The 20,982-nt window shown below is 40.6% G+C and overlaps 1 protein-coding gene and 1 long non-coding RNA gene across 2 annotated transcripts in view; one reads left to right on the top strand and one right to left on the bottom strand.

Moving 5' to 3' along the window:
* GNB1L (G protein subunit beta 1 like) overlaps positions 1-20,982 on the top strand; it is a 40,224-nt gene that overhangs the window by 15,694 nt on the left and 3,548 nt on the right. Inside the window, exons 2-6 of the mRNA XM_026037710.1 lie at positions 7,987-8,114; positions 8,370-8,495; positions 10,312-10,474; positions 14,168-14,266; positions 18,998-19,213. Coding sequence (XP_025893495.1) covers positions 7,999-8,114; positions 8,370-8,495; positions 10,312-10,474; positions 14,168-14,266; positions 18,998-19,213 — 720 coding nt within the window. The 5' untranslated portion in view covers positions 7,987-7,998. The remainder of the gene's footprint in view (positions 1-7,986; positions 8,115-8,369; positions 8,496-10,311; positions 10,475-14,167; positions 14,267-18,997; positions 19,214-20,982) is intronic.
* Positions 682-6,125, bottom strand: LOC112945960. The gene is made up of 3 exons (XR_003249106.1): positions 6,030-6,125; positions 4,951-5,013; positions 682-1,146 (listed from the first exon to the last, which is right to left on the bottom strand). It is a non-coding gene; the product is annotated as an uncharacterized LOC112945960 (long non-coding RNA).

The raw sequence follows: 20,982 nt of genomic DNA, 5'->3' as shown, positions 1-20,982 counted from the left end.
AATCTATATTTTTGACCCATTAATAAAAATATCTCTGAAATATTGGAAATATAAGCAAAGTTTGTGTGCTGGCCAGAAACAAGCACAATATTCAGATGTAAATATAGCCCCTGCTGTGATAGTGCTAGGAGAGAACTTAGCTTGTTCAGTTAAGTGCAGAATCTTTTTTTTTTTCTTTTTTCCCCTCTCTTCAGATCAGTTTGTTTTATGAATGTGGTGCGTACTTCTTAGAAGTGGAGAAATAAATAAAAWAAAGGGGGGGAATATTTTGGAAAGCTTTGTCAGAAAGCTCAGTGCAGCACATTTTGGTATAATCGCCTCTGCAAGGTGTATCACTATTGGGAAAGTATAGGGGGTTATTTCATAAGCACAAAAAAGGAAATAGCCAAAAACAGAGACTGAAGTTTAAAAAAGTAGATGAAAAGTAGATTTGCTTCTATTATTGTGTCTTCATAGGAGTCACTGCTCAGTATGTCCTCCCACCGAAATGGCAAGAACTGTGAATTTCAGGGACATTGATAATCAAAGAAACTTGAGGATTTCTGACCGAAATATCCTTTCTACCTTGAGCATAGCTGAGGCAAAATAAAATACAACACTCCTAATTACCTGTGTAATACAATAGTCAGATACATTTCTGCTTTACCATAGTTAATTCCAAATAGAAGTATTTATAAAGCAAGAAAAAAGGGGTTTGTTCTTTTGTTTTGGTTGAAGCTAGGATAACCTAACACAAAATTACAATGCAGTATCTTGTAAAACTTAATGAGATATAAAAATTAATATAACTTTAAGTGTGAAAATAGTCTCTTTGGCCTCCATCTCCCTTACTGTTGACAGCACCAGACCAGATCGTGAGCAAAGCTTGAAGTCAACAGAAACGTCTCCATTTCTAGCGGCTGTGCACATGGTCTTACATATCGGGAATCAATTGATAAGTCACCATAGGATATATTTTGTCATCATATTACAGATTTTACAAGTATTTCTAGAACTTCTTGGGCTTCCTAGAACTTTTCTTCATTACATAGTATCATATTTCATATACTTTTCTTTAATTCCAAAAATTCTTGAGTTACTTCGAGGAAGAAAAGTCTAGCAGACAAAATATCATCCGATGTGTATTGTGTTTCATATTCCTGTGCCCTGTGGGAGGAAAAGTAATAGAACAGACAGATAAATAAGTGTGATGATGTTGAAACTGGCATGACAGTTTCTGCTGTTGCGCAACAGAACTGCAATCAATTTATTGTCTTCATTGGTCACATGCCAGAATAGCAGTATAATATTATACAAGACTAGATTAATTAAAGTGTAATTAGAATGGAATAAATTAAATAATCATAAAAGTTTGTCATGGGAAAAATATGTGTTTAGAATTAATTAGTTTTCAAATAAAATGATATTTTAATTGCTCAGTTACAGAATCCTTAATTGCAGACATACTATTCTGGCTCAAATAACTTCAGTTGCTGTAACAACTTGATATATTCCTTCTAAGTCAATTCTTTTTAATAGTTTGTTACTAAACAAGATTATTGCAGGAAATGTCTGGAAGATGTTTAATTAAGCCCATGCAATCTAAGGACATTATTAGCCCTTGGAACCAAAGGGTTTGGAGCTGATCCTGCACTAGGCAGCTCCCCTAATTAAGGAGGATGGGCAGACAGATTGCCAGGCATGGCTGAACTGAAGGGCTACTCAAAACAAGCTTTTCATGATCCTTGGCTTAGCAATTTTCTACTAGTCTGCACATTTAAATTCATCTTTAGTCTGATGCCATGGTATAGTGAGACAGTTGTACATTTTTTTTTCATTTATATTGTGCATTTCCTCACTCTATTTTTAAGATAATTTGAATTAGTGGTCCTGCATCTTGTTTTTGCATGAGCTCAATGCAGAGTCCTTGAACCAGGCTACCATGTGCTTTGTTTGTGTGCCTGCTATCTCCAAGAAGGCTTTCTGTGGCTATATCATTATGCTTTACCAAGCAGTTAATGGTTTCAGAAGGTAAAACAGATAGGTTTCTTTTCCCTCATCTGCAAAATTAGCTGGTGTGTGAGGCACTAAAGTTTCATTAGTTTCAGCTTTATTTTACATGATGTATTTTCCAATCCGATAATAAAAAGCTAGTGCAATGCCATATAAGATAGGTGCTCATGTTCTCACTCCCCATGTTTGTGGCATAACTGTATCCATGATACTTGGCTGTCTCCAAAATGTTTACTTCAGTAAGATTTGCAATGCCCAAAATGTTTAACTTTGTTTTAAAAAAAAATAGAAAAGGTCAACCAGCTGATAGCTGAAGGCAAATATGTCAGAATGAAAGACTGAAAAAAAATTATCAGTCTGACACAGTGGGAGTATTAGAATGATTAATGTTTATGTTAATTTATGGCTTTTACATATTGATTAATAGCTTTTTGTTTCAGTGACCAATGTGTAAGTGGCAATGAGATCCATATGCTAACTCAGTATCTTTCAAATAATCACAGTTATTCTCAGGTTTGTTCCCATGCTGAATCTATGTTTTCTTATGGAGAATAATTGTTATACAGTTACTTTTTAAAAATTGCAGAGGTAACTGAAAGTGGATCTCAGTACAAGTCTAAGTTTTACCCGTTTCTGAGGATTACATGCTGATACTCATATATTTTTCTTGTAACCTTGTTCACTTAAAATCATAATGTAGTGTGGTTTAGTCTCAATTAGAGGATGCTTAGAGACAAAAAAGTTGTCAACACTGTGAGGAGCCAATATCTGAGTGGCAGTTATTAAAGTGTGTTGTATTGTGTGATGGTTATTAGCTCTGTTCCTATAAGATTTCTTATAGGTATTCTTCTTAGTGGTAGATGAGCAATTGTATTTTCTCTCTGTTCATTGACTGTTATAATAAAAATGTGGAAACTTCCATCATTTCTTGTCTAAATGTCAGGAGAGAAGCTAAACTGGGGAGAGAACCTGAGCGAGGACGGAGTCCTCCTAACCTCCTGGAAGTCAGTGGGAAATGGACAATAGAAATTAGACTTTTGAAGTGCTTTTGAGTGCAAGCATTTGTTGTTACCCATTAATAACAAATTYGGGACCATTTAGAATCAAAGCTCTGACGGCATTTCATATTTCCAATCTGTAAGAAGTAGGTTTTTGTCAGTCATAATGTTTACTAACACAGTTTACTGATTGAATGAGACATTTCTACCAATTTTAATTTCTACTTAAATTGTTTTAAATGCTAAATTAATTATTTTTAAAGTTAGCTTTAAAGAAATCCTATAAATRTAAGGCAGTCCAGAACTACATTTAGCACCAAAGCTGTAACGGGAGCTTCACACCAGATAGGTGGTTGCTACATGCTGATGTTAGGAGATAGATGAGTGAATATATTGCAGGCTCCAAACTTTGCAGCCATCTGTGCAGCGCCCCCCCTCCCCCCAGCCTCTGTCTCTGTGCCGGTGGGTGCTGTGGGTGGCTGTCCCATTTAGGGAGGTGAGCTGGAGCCACAGAGGTCCCAGCTGGACACGTTATAGGGGTGTTTCTCAGGCCAGGAAGATAGCAGCACTGTGAAGCCCAAATGTTTGTGGTGAGATAGCCAGATTTGCATTTGGAAAGCTCATGGTGCAGGGGCTGCCACTGTATTTTAACTCTGAAGATGGAAAATGTAACAGAATAAACAGCATTGCTTGCCTTGCACTGCCAATTTGATGGAGTTTTCTTATTGCAATGACTTGTTCTGTGTAGAAACCCCAGCCACACAGTGCAATGTGCCCATGCAACAGAGCAGGCTGCCCTGAAGCTCGGAGGCACGGTAGGCAGAGACCTACAGGCCAAAAGGAGTGTTATGTGAATGAACTATGTTATGTAGAAACAGCCTGGAAATGAGGAAGAGCAAGTTATTGATATCTTCAACTCATTCTTTGCTCTGACTTTTCCTCTGGGAGGGTAGCACCTGGTTGACTAGGAATTCCTAAAAAATAACAGGGATTTTGTGTATCTGGTGGTGAACACACCTGGATGTGTTGAATAATTTGCAGTAGTAATTGTCTGCACACCTGCTGACTTTAGCCCCCAATCAGTTTGCTAGACATGCCCAGAGAGGTTTCTTCTATACCTGAAAAAGCGCTTTCTACGCACAGGATTTTACTTTAAATGAGGCTACAGGAAAAAAAAAAAATGTTTCGTGGAGTTTTTGTCTTTGCTCAAGCCTGTGGCATCTCAAACTGAACTGCAAAGTTTGTAGGGGGAGGAGGGTGTTTGGATGATATTTTAATAGCAATTTGTTTTTGCTTCAATGTGTGATAGAAATTCAGGTGACAGGAGTGGGAACAGGAGAGTTGCTGAATTCTGCAGGAATTTTTCCTGTGGGAATCTGTTAATGTTTTTAATTCTCTGAGAGATTTTTCTAAGGTAATCCTTTTGACATTTACATATTTTAAATGACTCTTATTAAATAAAAGCTTAACTTTTCAATATCAAATGCTGAAGTGATGATACTGAAATACCATTGTATAGAAATTCAAATAGCTTGAAGATTATTCTAATTGCAGCCTAAACAAAGCAAGTTTTATGAAGGATATTAATAATGAATTATTCTTTAGAAGAATGGAATTTTGAAGGTGATTCAACTGTTTTGGCATATGGCAGAAGCATATTTTGCTAGACAAAACCTTTTTTAGTACCTAATGTGTCATACGTATAGCCATTTGCTAATGGAAACACAAATTTGAACAGCTGGTTTTCTCCCCTCATTGCTCATGTATCAGCCACAGCCTGCATACAAGCCCTATGCTCACAGCGCCCCTTGTCAAGAGTACCTTGGGCTCTGGGTCCCTTTGGAGTACAGAGGAGATCCTGGGGGAACAGGCTGTTAGCAGCACAGGGGAGGCTAGAAGGGAAAAAGGGGAATAGCTTTTTAAAAACAAGAACATGGTGATGAAGTGTTGTATCTCTTACCTGCGATACCTTCTTGCAACAGACCAGTGACACGAGCGAAACCCTTCATACCGTTCGGTGTCCCTTTGTAGAAGGCACGAGCCAAAAGATGACAATCAGAGACAAACATTACAAGTACTTTTCACTTATAAGTATTTTAAGTGAACTTTGTTCTGTAGATTTTATTTTACTAGTTCAAGCCCTTGAGCAAAATTTTGCTCTCAGACCAGCCTAAATACTAAGTAAATTCACTTAATTAAATTTACAGATATTCCCAGTTACAACAAGAATGGATTGGTTTCCCTGAGGCTAGATGGAGTTAACAAGAAAATAAATGTTGTGCTAATTAGAGAACTCATTTTTAGACACCTGGGGTGAAACTGCAAAAGCTCCTAGAGATTTAGGATTGAAAGTGCATCCGAAAAGGAGTCTCAGGCTTCTAAATCGCTTAGGCACTTCTGAAAAACTTACCCCAAGGGCTTTAACCAGCACCCAGTCATTACCTCTMGTGTGTTTATAGCTGCCTGTTTAGCAAAGCACTTGGTAACCATTACCTATTAGTAGCATTATACTAAGATGTACTTCATTATCCCTTTGAATAGGTATATTGAACTACCTCTACAGTTGAATGTAGCCCCAACTAAATGTCGGTGTCACACATTTGAGGATACACCTATGTCAGCAGAAGCACGTGGAAGCCTTCTCAGGCTTCTAGCACACCACTACAGCAAGCTTTTTCTTTTTTTTTTTCTTCCCCTTCACCCTTCCCCTTCATTCTCGTGGGATTTTGGCTGCCTTAGATACCTGAGAACTTTTAATAAAAACATTAATCTTAAGTGGCTTGTCCAAGTTCATGGATGGAGAAGGCAGCCTGGATGCACATGTTCAGTTATGTAGGTCAAACTGCTGTACCACTTGCAAGGAGAAAGGTGAGACACTCAGTGCTGTCACAGAGCCCCTTATCTGCTGATTGGCAACAAGTCACTTTATATGCACAACAGAAAATCACATGCATTTAACATTAAACACAGTTTCCAGAGTGGTATATCAGATTAGCAAAAACAGAGCAAAAAAGRAGGCTCCAAGCAGGGAGAATTTACCTCAGCTGTTTATAATTCAGATGCGTGTATACAGTTGTTATTTGTTTCCTACGTCTAGTTTGAGGGTTTTTTGAAGTACTGTCCTTGTGCAGACATGCACAAGGAGCRTCTGCTTCCTGCCAGTTAAAGCTCTCCCCACAGCCACGCACACACTCGCTGTCTGTCAGCAAAATCTTCTGTGTCAGTAATTAGAAAAATGCTATTAAAAGCCTGCCTTGTAATCCCAGATAGCCTCTGGGTTGGCTCTGTTCTGCTCCCTTCCTTGCACAGCAGCCCAGAGAGGGGCACTGCTCCTCTAGCTATGCTATTTATGCAGTTCTGCAAAGCAGCATTTTGAGGGCAATAGGATACAGCTGTAGTGTCCCAAGGAGGTGCTCTTCATTGATAAAAACCTTATTCTAAGAGGCGGACTAATAACACAGGTGAAACGTATTACAGACAGGCACTTGGGAGCTGGATCTCAGCAGAGGGTGAACCTGTGCGACKTGTGATCATCTGGAAAGTTACTCTGTCCTGTCATGAGTCTGGATTATCAGACATATCATAAAAGAGATGAGTCAGGGCACTAAAACATGAGAGTTATCCACTGAGCTCATTATTTTCGTACGTAATTGCACAATGCTACTGAGGGAGAACTGTACATTATGCTGAAAAAATCTGTTTCATCACTAGTCCTAAAAGATGATTGTATTTAATTAGAACCTATAGATACAATAGTGATTAGTGATCTATAAAACCCCGAGTTAGACCTGGATCTCCAATTGCAAATGAGTGGCGATAGCCAGTACTTCCATTAACGCAATTTTCAATGTGATGCTGATGTGAGGTGACAGTTAAGAACTGAGCTGTTTTAATTTACTTTGTAACTTGTAGCTCTGCTGCTTTGTTCTGATTCTTTGCAATTCCTCTGCTTTGAACTAGCAGGCAGGCAGATACCTGCTGCTCTTCTACACAATTTAGAAAACATTTTTTTAATATGGTGTAACATGAATGGGAAAGAATGGTGAGAGTTGACATCAGTTGTGACCAAGCTGTCCATTCCAGGCTGTCTGAATACAGGGCAGAAAGYGAGAAGCATGGCTAGGAATGTCTCACAGAAATCAGTGAAAGCAGTTTTTGTAATGGATGTTATGATGTATTTTCCAGTGAATTGCCAATTTTGTTACAGCCATAGGAGCTGCTAATTACCTGACCTCCGCACAGGCATATGCAGCAAGCGGGCACAAGGGAGAGTTGCTTTTGCCCTTCCTCTTTGCAGGCAGATCCTGCAGAAGGATCAAAGGTGCTAAGTCAAATGGTCTTTTTTGTCAGGTGCGGAAATATTTTGTGAAGGTGCCAGGTCAGTAGGAATTCTCTAATCAGCTCACACAAACTATCCTTGTTAATTTGTAGTAAACTGTGCTTCAGGTTTCACAAAAGCTACATGCTTTCCAATAAATATTTGTCTTGTTCTTTGCTGACTTGACCCATATTTAAATCAGAAACATAGGGCTGAAAGTATCCATTTCCCTATGGCTCCCTGTTGTTTTTCGTATTTGTAGGAATACAAACCTCTAGAATAAAATGTTTAACACAGCAGTCACAAAGTTGGGGTAAAACTTGCCAAGGGGCTGAGTGATAACTTGCTCACCAAATTTCTGAACATCCAGTATCCAGTGTCCTGTAGCTCTTACTTGCTGGTGCTGTTTGTGACGTGGAGGGTAGCTGGACAGTTTGCACTTACACGTAAGTGAGAGGTGCGTACGCATGGCTGGCTTAGCAGCCTTGCAGGTTTGGGAGATGCCTCAGCAGTACCTGTTAGGAGGAACCATTTTATGCAGGACTGTATGGCAAACGGAATAACAGATGGAAAGGGACTAGAGAATGCAAATGTTCTGAGCAAAGTAAAGGTAGAACTGTAGTTTCACTTTAGGCTGTCTTACCCCCTATGTTATCTGTCTTCCTGTCTCTCCCCCAGTTCATTCCTCCGATGGCTCTGCCGCCTCCGGATCCACGGTTTGTCCTAAGAGGTACCACTGCTGCAGTCCACACTCTGCATTTTTCCTGTGGAGGCCAAGAACCTGATTTCCCGATTCTTTTCTCTGGGCAAGTAAATCTTTGACCAGGAATTATGCCTGAATTCAGCATCATATAGACATTTCCTTTTAAAACAAGATGCATTGTTTAGATAAATAATACCCGTGAAAGCAAGAAAATGCATGATTGGTGATGGATGTATTATCTTTGTACCAACAAATTCAGCTTTGGGGGAAAAAAGGGGGGCGGGGCAGAAAGCATCGATCAGATTGTATCGGATTGTATGTAATGGTCACACTAAATGCCATCTGTTCCTACCGCTAGGTCTGAGAGTGGTTTTGTCCATGTCTGGAACCTGAAAACACGCAGAGTGGAAACAGCACTGGATGGGCACGGAAGGAAGTCAGTCTACTGGGTGGAAACAATGGGTGCTAAAGACAGACTCCTCAGGTTGGTGAAGCAGCTAAAAAAAAAAATTTATTTTTGTTTCTGTAATATACTTGATTAAAAAAAGGTATGTGTTATTTCTGGAGTCACTGAAAGTCTCAACACATACAGAAAATGTACAGAAGCACAGAAAATAGAAGTGGAAAAAATAGAACAATCCATTTGTTTATGATAGATGTGTGGCTACATCATGGCAGCTTGGGGTCTGTAGTGTCTTTTATTACTGTACTGAGATCAGGTGAGGTCTATGGGGAAAAAAGCTGACAAATACTTCACAACTGGTTTCCAGGAAAGATCAGATTTAAAACAAAGAGTTTATAAGAAGGGAAGAGGAAGGAAGTGAGGAAGGAAGAGAAGAATGAGAGATGGAGAGAGGATGGCACTGAGAATAAGCAGAAATCCCGAGTTGCATTTCTTTGCCTTATTGTTCTCTTTTAGCAAGGGAACGTTGGGAAGATTTGTGTACTTTGGATTACACAGGTGATCTAGAGTAGAGCAGATGCCAAAGCGTCTGTGTGACTTGGAGATGTTCTGACAGGTTTATCTAGAGAAGACATCTCTTATAATATACAGTGGAGYTCATTAGCATTTATATATGTTATCTGCTTAAGTATAGTTATCAACTCTCTCCCCTATAAAACCATACTGCATGAGTATTGCTTGTATAATTATAGGGTTTTTCCTTTTCCCTTATTTTTGCTATATAACAGTTCACCTAGCAGTGTAATTTTTAGGAAAGCAGTTACCTGTATTTTTATTTCTCAGCTCTAAATCTAAATCACAGTAATTTCTTGCAGTACCATGCTGTGTGTGTGTCCAGTGCTATGTGTTTTGATATTTTGTCACTTGAACAATAGATGAGAGTTTCTGCATTTACGTTGATGTCTCAACAGTCTGTAGATTTGCGTCTACCTCTGTTTTGGTTTCATAAGTCTGTCAAGTAATGCTGCTAATTAAAATGATGTATGGATAGGGTATGTTTGAATACTCCTTATTGCAGGTGATAACATGAGGATAGGTATTCACTGCTACTGTAGTCTGTGGATTGAAACAGCCATAGCTTCTGCACAGTAGTGGTTTGTTCTGTAACTGGGATCACATCAGTGTGTAACAGTAGAGATTCGACCCTTCTCCTGGCCTCCTCAGCCTCACTGTATGGGCCCAACACACAGGCTTTTCTTGGGATGGAGAGATGGGCAGGAGAGTTTCTGCTTGAGCTGCCCCCACACATCTGTGATGTAGCCCCAGCCCCTCCATTGCGTGGATGGTTCGGCCGTAATATTCCATTATTTAATTCCTGCTACTCGTGATATTGCTTGTAACTCTCCTCTTGTTCCTCTGCACATACGATGGTAAGAACCCTCCRTGCCATCTCTGTAACTGTGGGTAGGTGGCCACTGAGTAACTGTAGTATTTTTGTTTTTTAATGTTTCATGTGGTCTTTGTTGTCCTGCTGTTTGTTTCTTTGAGTTGTCAACATGCCTGATATTTGTATTACACTGCTAGGGTAAAAGTGTTAAATGAGCTGTACTCTGTATACTTTGGGTTCTAATCCTTTTAAATTAGGATTGAACCTAATTTTAATTGAATTTTAATTGAACCTGCTGACAAGTTTCACAGTCAGTAAATGATAGCGGTCTCGGTGCCGGTGAGTTCTCACACATTTCATAAAAGACCCCATTAATATCCCASTAAAAGGAAAAGCTCTAGTGACCCTGCTCCCTAGTAGAAGTGAAAGACCCATCTTGCAGAGCTCACCTATAGGACGGCAGGTTTCCTCAGTCTGCTGCTCACAGAACAACTTGTTTTACTGTAAAAGTCAGGGTCGGGACCAAAGGATCTGCCTGTGGGATTTAGCAGAAGGACGGACTTCAGTGACGGATTCTGTGTTCACGGAGAACGTGGGATTCTGCCGATGCTCGCTCTTAAAGGTGGCCCAGGAGCGCTGGCTAATGGCCATGGCAGCCAAGTCCCTAGAGGAGGTAGGAAATATCTCTTTTTCTGGTGCTTGGCCATGGTTTGCTTTAGTTTCTTAAATCAGATGGTCCAAAAGGGCTGTCGAATACTCTGCTCAAGAGAAGGTGGGACAAGGAACCTTTTGGGGTTGCTCGCTTTACCTGCAAGAAAGATGACCTAATTATATAATTCCCGTGCTAGTAACAAACTGTCCCAGGTTCTGTCTGACATTTAAATATTTGCAGCTGCTGCTGCTGAGCTTTCATGTGCAGTTCCCAAACTCGTCTGGTGCTGCTGCTGAATTCTGTTAACGGGATCTAACTTCCTTCTGGGGAACTAATGGTCAGAGAGTCTGTCATCAGAGGGAGACACTCATCCTCCGGACGCGGCTGCTGGGAGGAGGGAGGGTGCAGTGATTTGTAACGTGCTGCGCGGTCTTTCACCCYGGGCTAATTCTTTACCTGGTATGTGGCCTGGAAGGAGCTGAATGACTCGGAGCTACCAGAGGTTTGCTCAGTGCAAGATGACTGCGGGCTGCACTGTAGTTCCTGCTTGATACATCCTATCTGCTTGATACACCTACTATCTGCTACCACGGCTGGCATTAACTCCCAGCTTTACTTGGGAATCTCGACTTATATTTATTGGAATTGCATTTTTGTTTGCTTGGATAGACTATTTGTGATTATCACACTAAATTAAATTAATCAGAATGCCAAAAATAAGAAAAAAAAAAGACTCAATTTAATGAATGAAATATTATAGTTAATTGCAAATTGTGCATGGACATTAAAGGCCACGTTTTTTCTAGAGTTTAAGGCACCTCTCCTGAACTGAGAATTACATTGGATATATATGAAGTAATGTGGGAAGAGTGCCTGTATTGCAAGAAAATGTGAACTTTTTCTTATTCAGAAGTTATGTACATATTTAAATGCTTTTCTGGATCACAGCCAGAGTGTTCAGCATTTTGCAGGATGGAGCAATGTGTCAGTAAACACAACTATTGTAACCTGTAAATACAAGCACTGTAAGTCACATACATTGCTCTGATTGTACGAAAAAGCTGCATCCCTTTTACAGCAGTGTCCCGTGAAAAGTGCATTTTGTGTCAGACAGGAGTAAGTTACAAACGTGTATTTTGTTAGTGAAGAATTAAATAACCATCTAAGTTAAAGACATTTACCCCAATGTCTTTTCCTTCCTTCGTATGACTCTTCTCTATTTTATTTTCTCTTGTATCCTTGGGCTGTGCAAATGGATAGTGATTTGCTACCTCCTGAAGTAAAGGTGTTCCACTCTGTGTATGAACCTTTGCATTAGACTGTGTCAGGATTCCATAAATTCACGTAAGCTCCCATAATATATAGTGTTTCCAAATAGGCAGCACTGTGTGAGACACAGCACATTTGCAGCTTATGATTAAAATTAAGACTTAATAAGTGTTTATGCTTGGCTGGTGCCCAAAAAAAGAGTAATTTTGTCTTAAAGCAGGTTCAGTCCATAAATAATGAGATCTGAACAGGCATTTATTTGTTCATGATTGCATTTAAATCACCAATTATGAGTTACATGCGCTTTTCTTGCCAATTTGCCAGAAACATGTTAAAAGCTTTATTAATGTGAAAAAGAAAAAGGGTGTGTTTCCTTGTGGCCAGTTTTAGCCACCCAGGAACACTATTAACCCCAGGCAAAGGCAAATCTTTCTCCTATTAAGCAAAACCAATATAAACACAGAACTTCAAGTTTTAGGTTACAGTTGTCAAAATACATGAAATAGTATTTATTTCTAAGGCTTGGTTGCCTCTAATGGAGGCAGTCTCTGGAACTGTCAGTCTAGCACAGGCAGATCATGCCTGGCTGCCTCCTGCAAAAAGCTCCTCTCCTGTTTTTTCCCTTTGTTCTTGGCAAGCCCAACTACAGCCCTTATATCAGTTCTTCCCTTTTGAATTAAGGTAAAGCCAAGGAGTGTTTTCTTCTAACCTGCAGAGGTGCATTTTTCACAGTGATACCTTTTTCTTTGTTATGTAAAGTTCCAGCGTCAGTCTTTTTGTTCCTGGGATCTAGCAGGTAATCTCTCTTTGGAGCCAGTGATGAGAGATGCTAGATGAGCACAGGTCCTCATATTTACAGCCTGTTTCCTGACATGGCTAACGAGGTTACTATGTTGATAGCAAGAAAGCTGCCAAGCAAAAAAACAGTTTTTTTGTTGATGTCATAGCTCCAAAGAACCAAATTCCCAGAAGATCCAGGTTTGGTCTGTTCAGGTTTCATCCCTGCATTGGATGGTTCTTTATTGTAGTCCCTATCCCTCAAAACTGGAGAAGAGTTTCCAGCTGCACCGTTCCCTGGCTTCAGGAGATGCTCTGTGTATTGTGCTTAGTGCCTGGTGGACGCGCGGTGCTGGAGGGCTGCCGGCTTTTGGCACGCTGGCCAACACTCTAGAAATAGGAAGATGTTCTGGCAGGCTGTGAACCAAAGGTATGGGTTGGAAGCCATCGCAGCTGCCGTGGCCCTGATTGACGGCTCCCCGAGGAGCCGTATTTGTCTAATACCTCAACTCAGATGCTTAAGGAAATTTGCCTGACCGGGGCTGTCCAGCAGCAAGATTGGGCCTTTGCACATGTTGAAATAACCCGGAATATCTGGTGACTCTGGATTTACCAAATGCTTGAAGTCTTTTAATTTTATGAAAGAATGCATGCAATTGTATATTGAATTCAAATAAAAGATCACCCCAGTGATCTTAAGTATGCATTTGAGAAACAGGGATATGGAAAGAAGTATTCCTAGCAGCATGTTTTGATACCTCAGAACTTCACTTTCTCCATAGTTACAGGCTCAAGAAAAAGCCCAGAGCAAAACGCTTCTGTGTCAGTCAAGAGACGCAAAACCCACCAGTGCCAAATTGCAACGGCAGCCTCTGCTGATCCTGCCTGCCACCATCCTGGGGTGGAAATGAGCTACTTCCTTGGCAGAGGAAAGACTTGCCCTTTGCTAAGCATGAAATCAGATCCATAATTCATTATCATTAGGACATGCTGATGATAATCAGAGAGGCTGCTGTGTAGCCAGCAGCCAGAGTAGAGGCTGCTGTGTAGCCAGCAGGTATTTGATGCAGTGTTGCCTGACCTGCTCATAGTGGGGTCAGACTGTACTGGAGTAAAAATACCTGCATGTCAGCAGTGCTCCAGCCTGCATTAACAGAGAATTCTTGAGATTTAAAATTTGCTAGTGCAGAGTCAGACAGGAAATAAATATGTACCTTAAATATATGCAGTGCCTATGTATCCACAAAAGCGCTGTTACTGTGCCGGAACAGAGGAGATAAAACAAGTCCATAACTGCAGAAACTTAGCAAGAGAGGTGGAAAAAGAGGAGAAGGAGAGGAGAGGAAGCAGGGAAGTGATTTTTAGATGAGGCAGCCTGCAGTGTAATCCACTGTATGAAAGAAGGGTTTTTAAAATACAGGTAAAAGAGCAGAGGGGAAGAAGAAGATATGTTAGATTCTAGCAGTTTTTTTCTGGTCTTCTGTAAAACAATGCCATTATTTAGATATCTGTGGGTTTTCCTACAGATGCAACTTAACTTACATTTTCCARTTTCATCCAGACGGAGTATTTACTGAAAGAGTCTTAATCACCTTACAMGACTTCTGTTTTTAACAGCAGAATTTTGAACTGGAGCCTGACCAAATACTCTTGTTTTCCTGATGTCAGGTTCAGGTTTTGGAGCTGCCATCCAAGACATCAGTCTGTACCTTGAAGCCAGAGGTGGGTGCCAAGCTGGGCATGCCCATGTGTCTTAAGTTATGGCAGGTAAGGCAAGAGCGACTGCTAATTGTGAAATGTTTTCCCTGTGATTCATTTTATATGAAGCACATGAATCTTTCTTCACATAGATTTTGATTTATTATCAAACCAATCAAGTCATTATACTATTAAAAGGGAGAAAGATTTGTGAACATCCTTAATGTAACTTGCAGAGCTTTCCAAGCTTTAATGGAAGATTTGCAAATACTCAGGGAAAGCTTTGTATCCTTAGGATAGATACGTGTGGGKTTTTTTTTCCCATTAATCAAAAAGAAAACGAATGACTTTCCAAAGCCACTTGTTTGATATGGTTTCTTGCCGTATTAAGAAATAATTGGGCTACTTAAAAACTGTGATTTTAATGGCAGGTTGCGTTTACTTCAATGCCCTCAGGAGGAGGAAGTACTTTATGAACATTTCTATTCCAAGCATGCAATAGTAACAAAATTCTGTTGCTGTATTTGCTTTGGGCAAGCGGGCAAAAAAAAAAAAAAAAAAAGAGTGTTGCAGGGTGTTTAGCAAATAATGTATAAAGGGTGCCGATACTGAAAGACAAGTGATGAAAAAGGGGGCAGTAAAGAGAAGGAGTTTAAGTGTTTGGCTCTACATTGTTCAAGAATTGGTGGTAAAGCTGGTCCCTTATTTTAACTCTTCTGACYACATGCCCTTATGGGTCTGCAGTCCCATTAGGGCCATTTCAAGTATGTTATGCCTGGAAGCTCATCTGAACATTTCTATTTGATACAGTTGAAGGAAGCACCTATGGATCAGTTGTGAATTTGAGATTTTAGGGTCTTCACTCCGGGTCATGAACCATCTGAAGACAAGAGGAATTAATTTGCTGACCATAAAAATGTTAGGCCAGGCCACAGTCCAAATCCCATGGTGGAAGTAAAAACTAGAGAAAAAATCAGAAGACAAATTAAAATAGAAAGATTGGGCTTTTATTACACAGAAAGCTCCCTCTAGAAATGCAATCAATGTTCGGTACTCAATGAAATGAATGTGGCTTTCTGTCCCTTAGACATATTTTAATACAGTGAAGATAACTGAGGAAATGTTCAGTGTCAGAAAATATTGTTGCCTGTATAGAAAGTTCTCTGTCTTGCCACACTTTCTATGTACATTAATATTGCTATTCCCCTAGGAAGCAGAGCAGGTGCAGAGACTTAATTTTATGTAGTTTTTAATTTTGTTGCCAGTGGGGATAAAGCAGAGGACTGGGAATCGGAAGAGCTAAACTATTCCATGCAAATTCTGGCTTTGGGAAGTCACCATATCTTCCTAGACCACAACAACAGATAATCATTTACAGCTTCACAGCTGTATTTGCCCCCTTCACACATCTGTACAGCTGAGTCAGAATCGGSAGTGGATGGATACTTTGGAGATGCAAATAATTGCCTGTGATATACCAACTTTTTGCTCTGTTTTCTGTTTTGTGGTTTAATTGCAAGCGGGTGCCTGAGTAACCATAAAATCAGAAGAGCACRGGCTAGCACAGCTGCACCTCTCCCCGATTAGAAGTAATCCAGGATGTTTTTGTACATTACTGCATTGGGCAACATAGACATATGCAGAAGAGGAGCACTTCCAGCCTACGGCTTGTGGGCTCCGTGTTGCCAAAGAGACCGTTTGGTGTTGCTTATGGCGTAGCACATTAGCAAGTTGAAACAGTGGCTGACACGGAGAGAGAGCCACGGAATGGTGGGAAGGAAGGAAGGAAGGCAGCTGAGGGTTGGGGTCCAAGGGCTGGGGTCCACRACGTGTCTGGGGGGCTGCTCCCGTGTATCTGCACATTTTGCTGCATGCCAAGGAAAAAAAAAAAAAACAAAACAGGATCCATTTGTCAGGGGAACAATAGAATTCACTAGCAATGGCTTTGACTAGGAACTTGGTTGCAGAGTGGAAGGAAATTGAGGCTTATTTCAGACTTGTGCATTAATCCTTGCTGGCTTCTTCTAAGCTGTTAAAAAGCTGGCATCGGTGCATTTTGTTGGACTGAGACCACTTTTTATTCTAGTTTGACTAGATCTGTGCTTAAAAGTATCAGTGTGTGCTTTTCTTTTTCTTCTTGTGCAGGTTCATATTGTTGAATACTTTGTCCCCTGCTCTTAGTAACGGGTGGGGTGGCATTTGCAAGAGTAAGGAGAGTTGTCCCTTACATTTTTTGCACTCCTCAGGGAAGGCATCATGTTGCGTAATGGTACAAACAAAATAATTCAAGAGGAATAATACATGTAGAAACTGGAAATGCAGAGTTATTACTTTATATAAACTCTCACAATTATTCCTGCAGAGTTGACAGCAGATCACCTTTTCTTCCTTCCTTGACAGTTAACCAAATGCAACAGCAAAATGTTCTGCTTAGGAAGAGCAGTGATTTATATTTTAAAGTTTCCCATGCAACCAGAACGAGTGGAGGTGATTTTCCTCCAGAGGTGTCAGCTRTTAGCACCTGAAGGAATAGGCTGTTGTGATCCATTGCTTGGATCAGGCATCAGACTGAACACCCCCAATCTTTCAATCAGCCTTTCCTGGGGAATTTCAATTATGTGTACTTACTAAAATATTACACTTCCTATAATTTGAGAAAGGCACGAGCGGGATGTAGGGGAGATCTTCATTGCAGAGGCAGTTTTTTAATTTCATTTTATTTCTAATTAGACAAATCTTAGATCCTGCCTGCACATTGCTGTTTTTCAAATCTCAGCTAAGGGACCTGTAGTGGAAAGCAACATGTTTTAGCTCAGCGCCCTGCGTGGCACGGAGCGCCCGGCCGTGCCGGGGCCTGTGACAGCGCTGGGATCTGCCCCCCCACTGGAGCTCTGGCAGGGCTGCCCCTGCCCAGGCAGAGCTGCTCGCCCTGGCTAACGAGGGCTGCATCTACACAGAGCCCCGGGGCACCGCACGAGTCCTGGGTTGTACACGAGTACAAGTAATTGATTTTTTGGTTTGCTGCCCAAACTGGGGGCTTTTTAGAACTTAATTGAAGCACTATGAAATATCTCATTTTTCTTTGAAGCTTTTACCATGTATTGCATGTAAATAAATATATAAATGTTTCTTTCACTCATTTTTTTTTCTCCTTCCTCCCAAAGGAAAAGGATATTCTTCATTCAAAATACCTGATGATATAACATTAACTCACAAATATTTGATATATATTTTTGACCTATAGTTTTATGATTTTAGCAAATCAAAGACTTGGCAGACAGCTCCTGCCSAGTTTTGGCTGAGAGCTGCTTATCACGTGGGCCTTTCTTTTTTTCCCTTTGTAGTCTGAGCAGGGGCCCCACTTTTCCACTAAAAAGCGAAAGATCTTAAAGCAAAGACACTTCTGCAGGATCCCGCATGAGACAGTCCTGCTCAGAGGGAAGATGTAGGAGATTCCCCTTTGGCTTCCTAATTTCAAGGCACAATTTTATACCCTGTTCAATGAGATTCCTTTCTCACTTAAACATTTCTTTAGACTGGGTAAATCCAAGGAAGAACAAGAGGTTTTTACTCAGCAGTCTTAGTATTTAGACCACCCATCTCTTGTTAGTTTAACTCCCCCTAGAACAAATAATAACCAATGTGAGAATAGTCTGGACCATTAACGGAGACTGAGAGCCTCTGGCCAGTGCAGGTTTGCATCACTGACAGCCAGTCAGTTCCAAGAACCCCATTCAGTGGTACCATAACAGTAAAAATTCTTTATACACGTCCTTTCATTTTCTTTTTGAATTGAATACAAAACAAAGGAATCTTGTAGTATCAGATGGTGTTCAAGAAGAACTGAATAACCTAATGGATGCATTATTAGGGTAAGATATCCCTGTGTGAGGTAGCTGCAATCCCCACATTTATTTTGGTGTGTTTTCTGCTGTTAAAAACATAACTGGCACTAACAGATGCCAGTTTTAGTTGCTTTTCATTAGGGATTTGCATCTTCACTCACACGACCAGTTACTGCTTACAGGGTCATTAGTCTTTTGGCTGGAGCAATGATGAATATTTTCCTTAAGTGTGACATGTAATCCAGTAATGTTCCCTTCTCTGAGTTATTTCAGAGGCTTAAATAAATTAGGTGTCTGCCCAGGGTGCCCTGGCCTTTGGCCTGTGACATCGTTAATCAAAATAGCTCTCAATTGGTTACAGGGGGACTGAGGCGCCCATTAACCCCTTGGTGCCTCGCCCAGAGATCCTCTAAGAGAGGTTCAGTGTCTCCAAGCACTGCCGGGTGCTGGGGTAAATGAGCTGTGTCTAGAACCTCACCCTTAGCGAAGCAAAACCAGGCGCTGTGCATGGACTTCCTTCAGTGTCCATACAGTTCTGTACAGCGTGATTGTAACTCAGTTGCCCTAAGTAATATTCTTAAGGAGCACAACTGACGTTTAGGCCATAGAAGAACTGAAGTTTAGGCCGTAGCACTTCGGAAGACTTCAGACATAAGGATATTGTTCAGCTCATGCTAAGGATGCTAGTTTGGATTTTCACCATAAAGTGTTTCTTACATATTAACCCCCACCCAGCTTTATATATCTATATGAAAAATGTAACAGTGTCAGCAGTTGCATAATGATGTTTTTACATAGTAAGAATGTCTTCAGTTGCGTTGATTTTCGGACTTCTAACTTTTCACTGCTATGTCAGTCAGCATTTTCTTTTTTTTTTTTTTTCTTTTACTGCTTGGATTGAAATCTAATTGTGGGTGAGAATTTTCCTAACAACCTTTTTATGTTTCCTGTTCAGCTGGACACTGGTTCTCAACCTTGGCTTCTGGCTGGCTATGAAGATGGATCAGTGAGCCTTTGGAACCTGTCAATGGGCAAAGTGTGGAGCCAGCTTGTTTGCCATCAGGAGCCAGTGATGAGCCTTGACTTTGACTCGGAGAAGGCCAAGGGGATCTCAGGCTCATCTGAAAAGGTGCTTAGCATCTGGAGCCTCAATGAGCAACAGAACCTCCAGGTCAGGATCATTGGCCCTCTAGTGTCATTTATCCCACTTTGCACTAACAGTTTGATAGACTAAAAAAAATATTTAGTCATGAAGAGGAGTTGTTGCAGATCTCTAGCTAATTAATCACAGACTGGTTAGAATGCCTATGCTATGTGACTCGACTTAGCGAAAGATGGTGAGGATTTAAAAAAAAAAAAAGAGAGAGAGAAAAAAAACTTCTCTCACATGTTTCTGGTTTTACCAAAGTTACAACAGGCACACAGGCCTAGCATTACTCAAGCCATTGCCTCTACATCTTCATTTATCATGTTAGTAGTATCCAGCCCTCGGAATGTCCTAAACATTATAAATGAGTTATAAAAATGAGAAACAAAGGCTTGCTTTTCCAAAGGTTCTGCTTGGATGGCTACAGCTCTCCTTCCACTGTAAGAAAGGCAGAACTGTTCCATGAAATACTTCACAAAAGAGAAGGAGTGATCCAGATGCCCAGCTGCCACCAACAGGAACTGTGGTTTTTGGCAGCCAGCTTCCTTTGACATCTTTGAGAGTCTTAATCTGAGACAGGAAAAATAAGTATGAGTTTGTACCTGAGTTACCTATACCTGGAATGGCTGGTTTAGAMGGAGGACTTATAACCAGCAGTTCAGTGTGCGCTGGTGAATGGCACTAAACATTGCTTAATCTAGACAGCCTCAGCAGGTGCTCAACGGTGCCAAGGGGTTAAGTAGGTTTTTACTAGGTGTGGAATTGAAGTACATAAATTAAAGTTCATGCAAGTTAAAATTGCCCCTACACAGCCTTCCTCTGCAGAATGGAACCTTTTCTGATACAGCAGCTGTCCCCTGATTGCACAAAGATGAGGCTGCTCCCAAAGCATCCTTGAGAAGGTAGATGCTAGATGTATCAATTCATGGTGAAACAGTAACTGCTCTTCCAGCTTGCAGCTTTTGTGGAAATCTTTTAAGCAGTGTAGTGAGTTAATGCTGTTTTGGAAAGGAATTACAGAAGGAAAAACATGTTCCAGGACATTTAAYAGTGGCTTAGCTTGCAGGAGTGCCGTGAGGACACACGGCTTGCTAGGCATCACCTCAGCATGAATGTGTATTCTGTGCATACAAGATAAACACACATGTAGGAAATAATATTGAGAGAAGACACTTTTCACCAGATCCTGAGGCAATAATAATTGACTAATAATCAAGAAGACCCAAGGTAAAAGAAGTCCTCTGGATTCTGAATAGTTTGGGTTGGAGGGGAAGCTATTCCTTCATATTCATTATAGCTTTGTTTTTTTCTGAAGCTCACGCTAGYCCGATAAATATATGTGTGTGAGTGTGTTCCCCACAGCACAGTTCAGCTGCAAGTTAGCTTCAATGCAGGGATATGGGTATGACACATGGGAAAAGGAAACCCTTGAGCTGGTCACCTGAAATACTCTAGGTTTTGTTTTCCCCAGAGCGATCACGTGCCCGGGGTTGCAGCRTTAGTTATAGCTTCAGCGCATGGCACTGAGACAGAGTAACTTTTCTCAAAAGAAATTGAAATGCCAGGTATTCTAAACCATACATAGAGCTTCTGTGCTTCATGGATAGTGTGAATTCCATAATAAAATACATCTCTTACACAAGCACCAGAAAGTCTCAATGACATAGATTAAGGATTTTTTTTTTCCACAATTGCATTAATAATACAAACCAGATGGGGAGTTTTTTCCTGACATTCCAGGTACCTGAGGTAATGGTAGACGTTGGAAAGCCACTCAGTGGCACATTATTTTT

This window comes from Nothoprocta perdicaria, unplaced genomic scaffold (genome assembly GCF_003342845.1).
Source record: "Nothoprocta perdicaria isolate Ctin4 unplaced genomic scaffold, notPer1 scaffold_2, whole genome shotgun sequence".
In the NCBI taxonomy this organism is placed as follows: Eukaryota; Metazoa; Chordata; class Aves; order Tinamiformes; family Tinamidae; genus Nothoprocta; species Nothoprocta perdicaria.
This window is presented reverse-complemented; position numbering and strand designations above follow the sequence as displayed.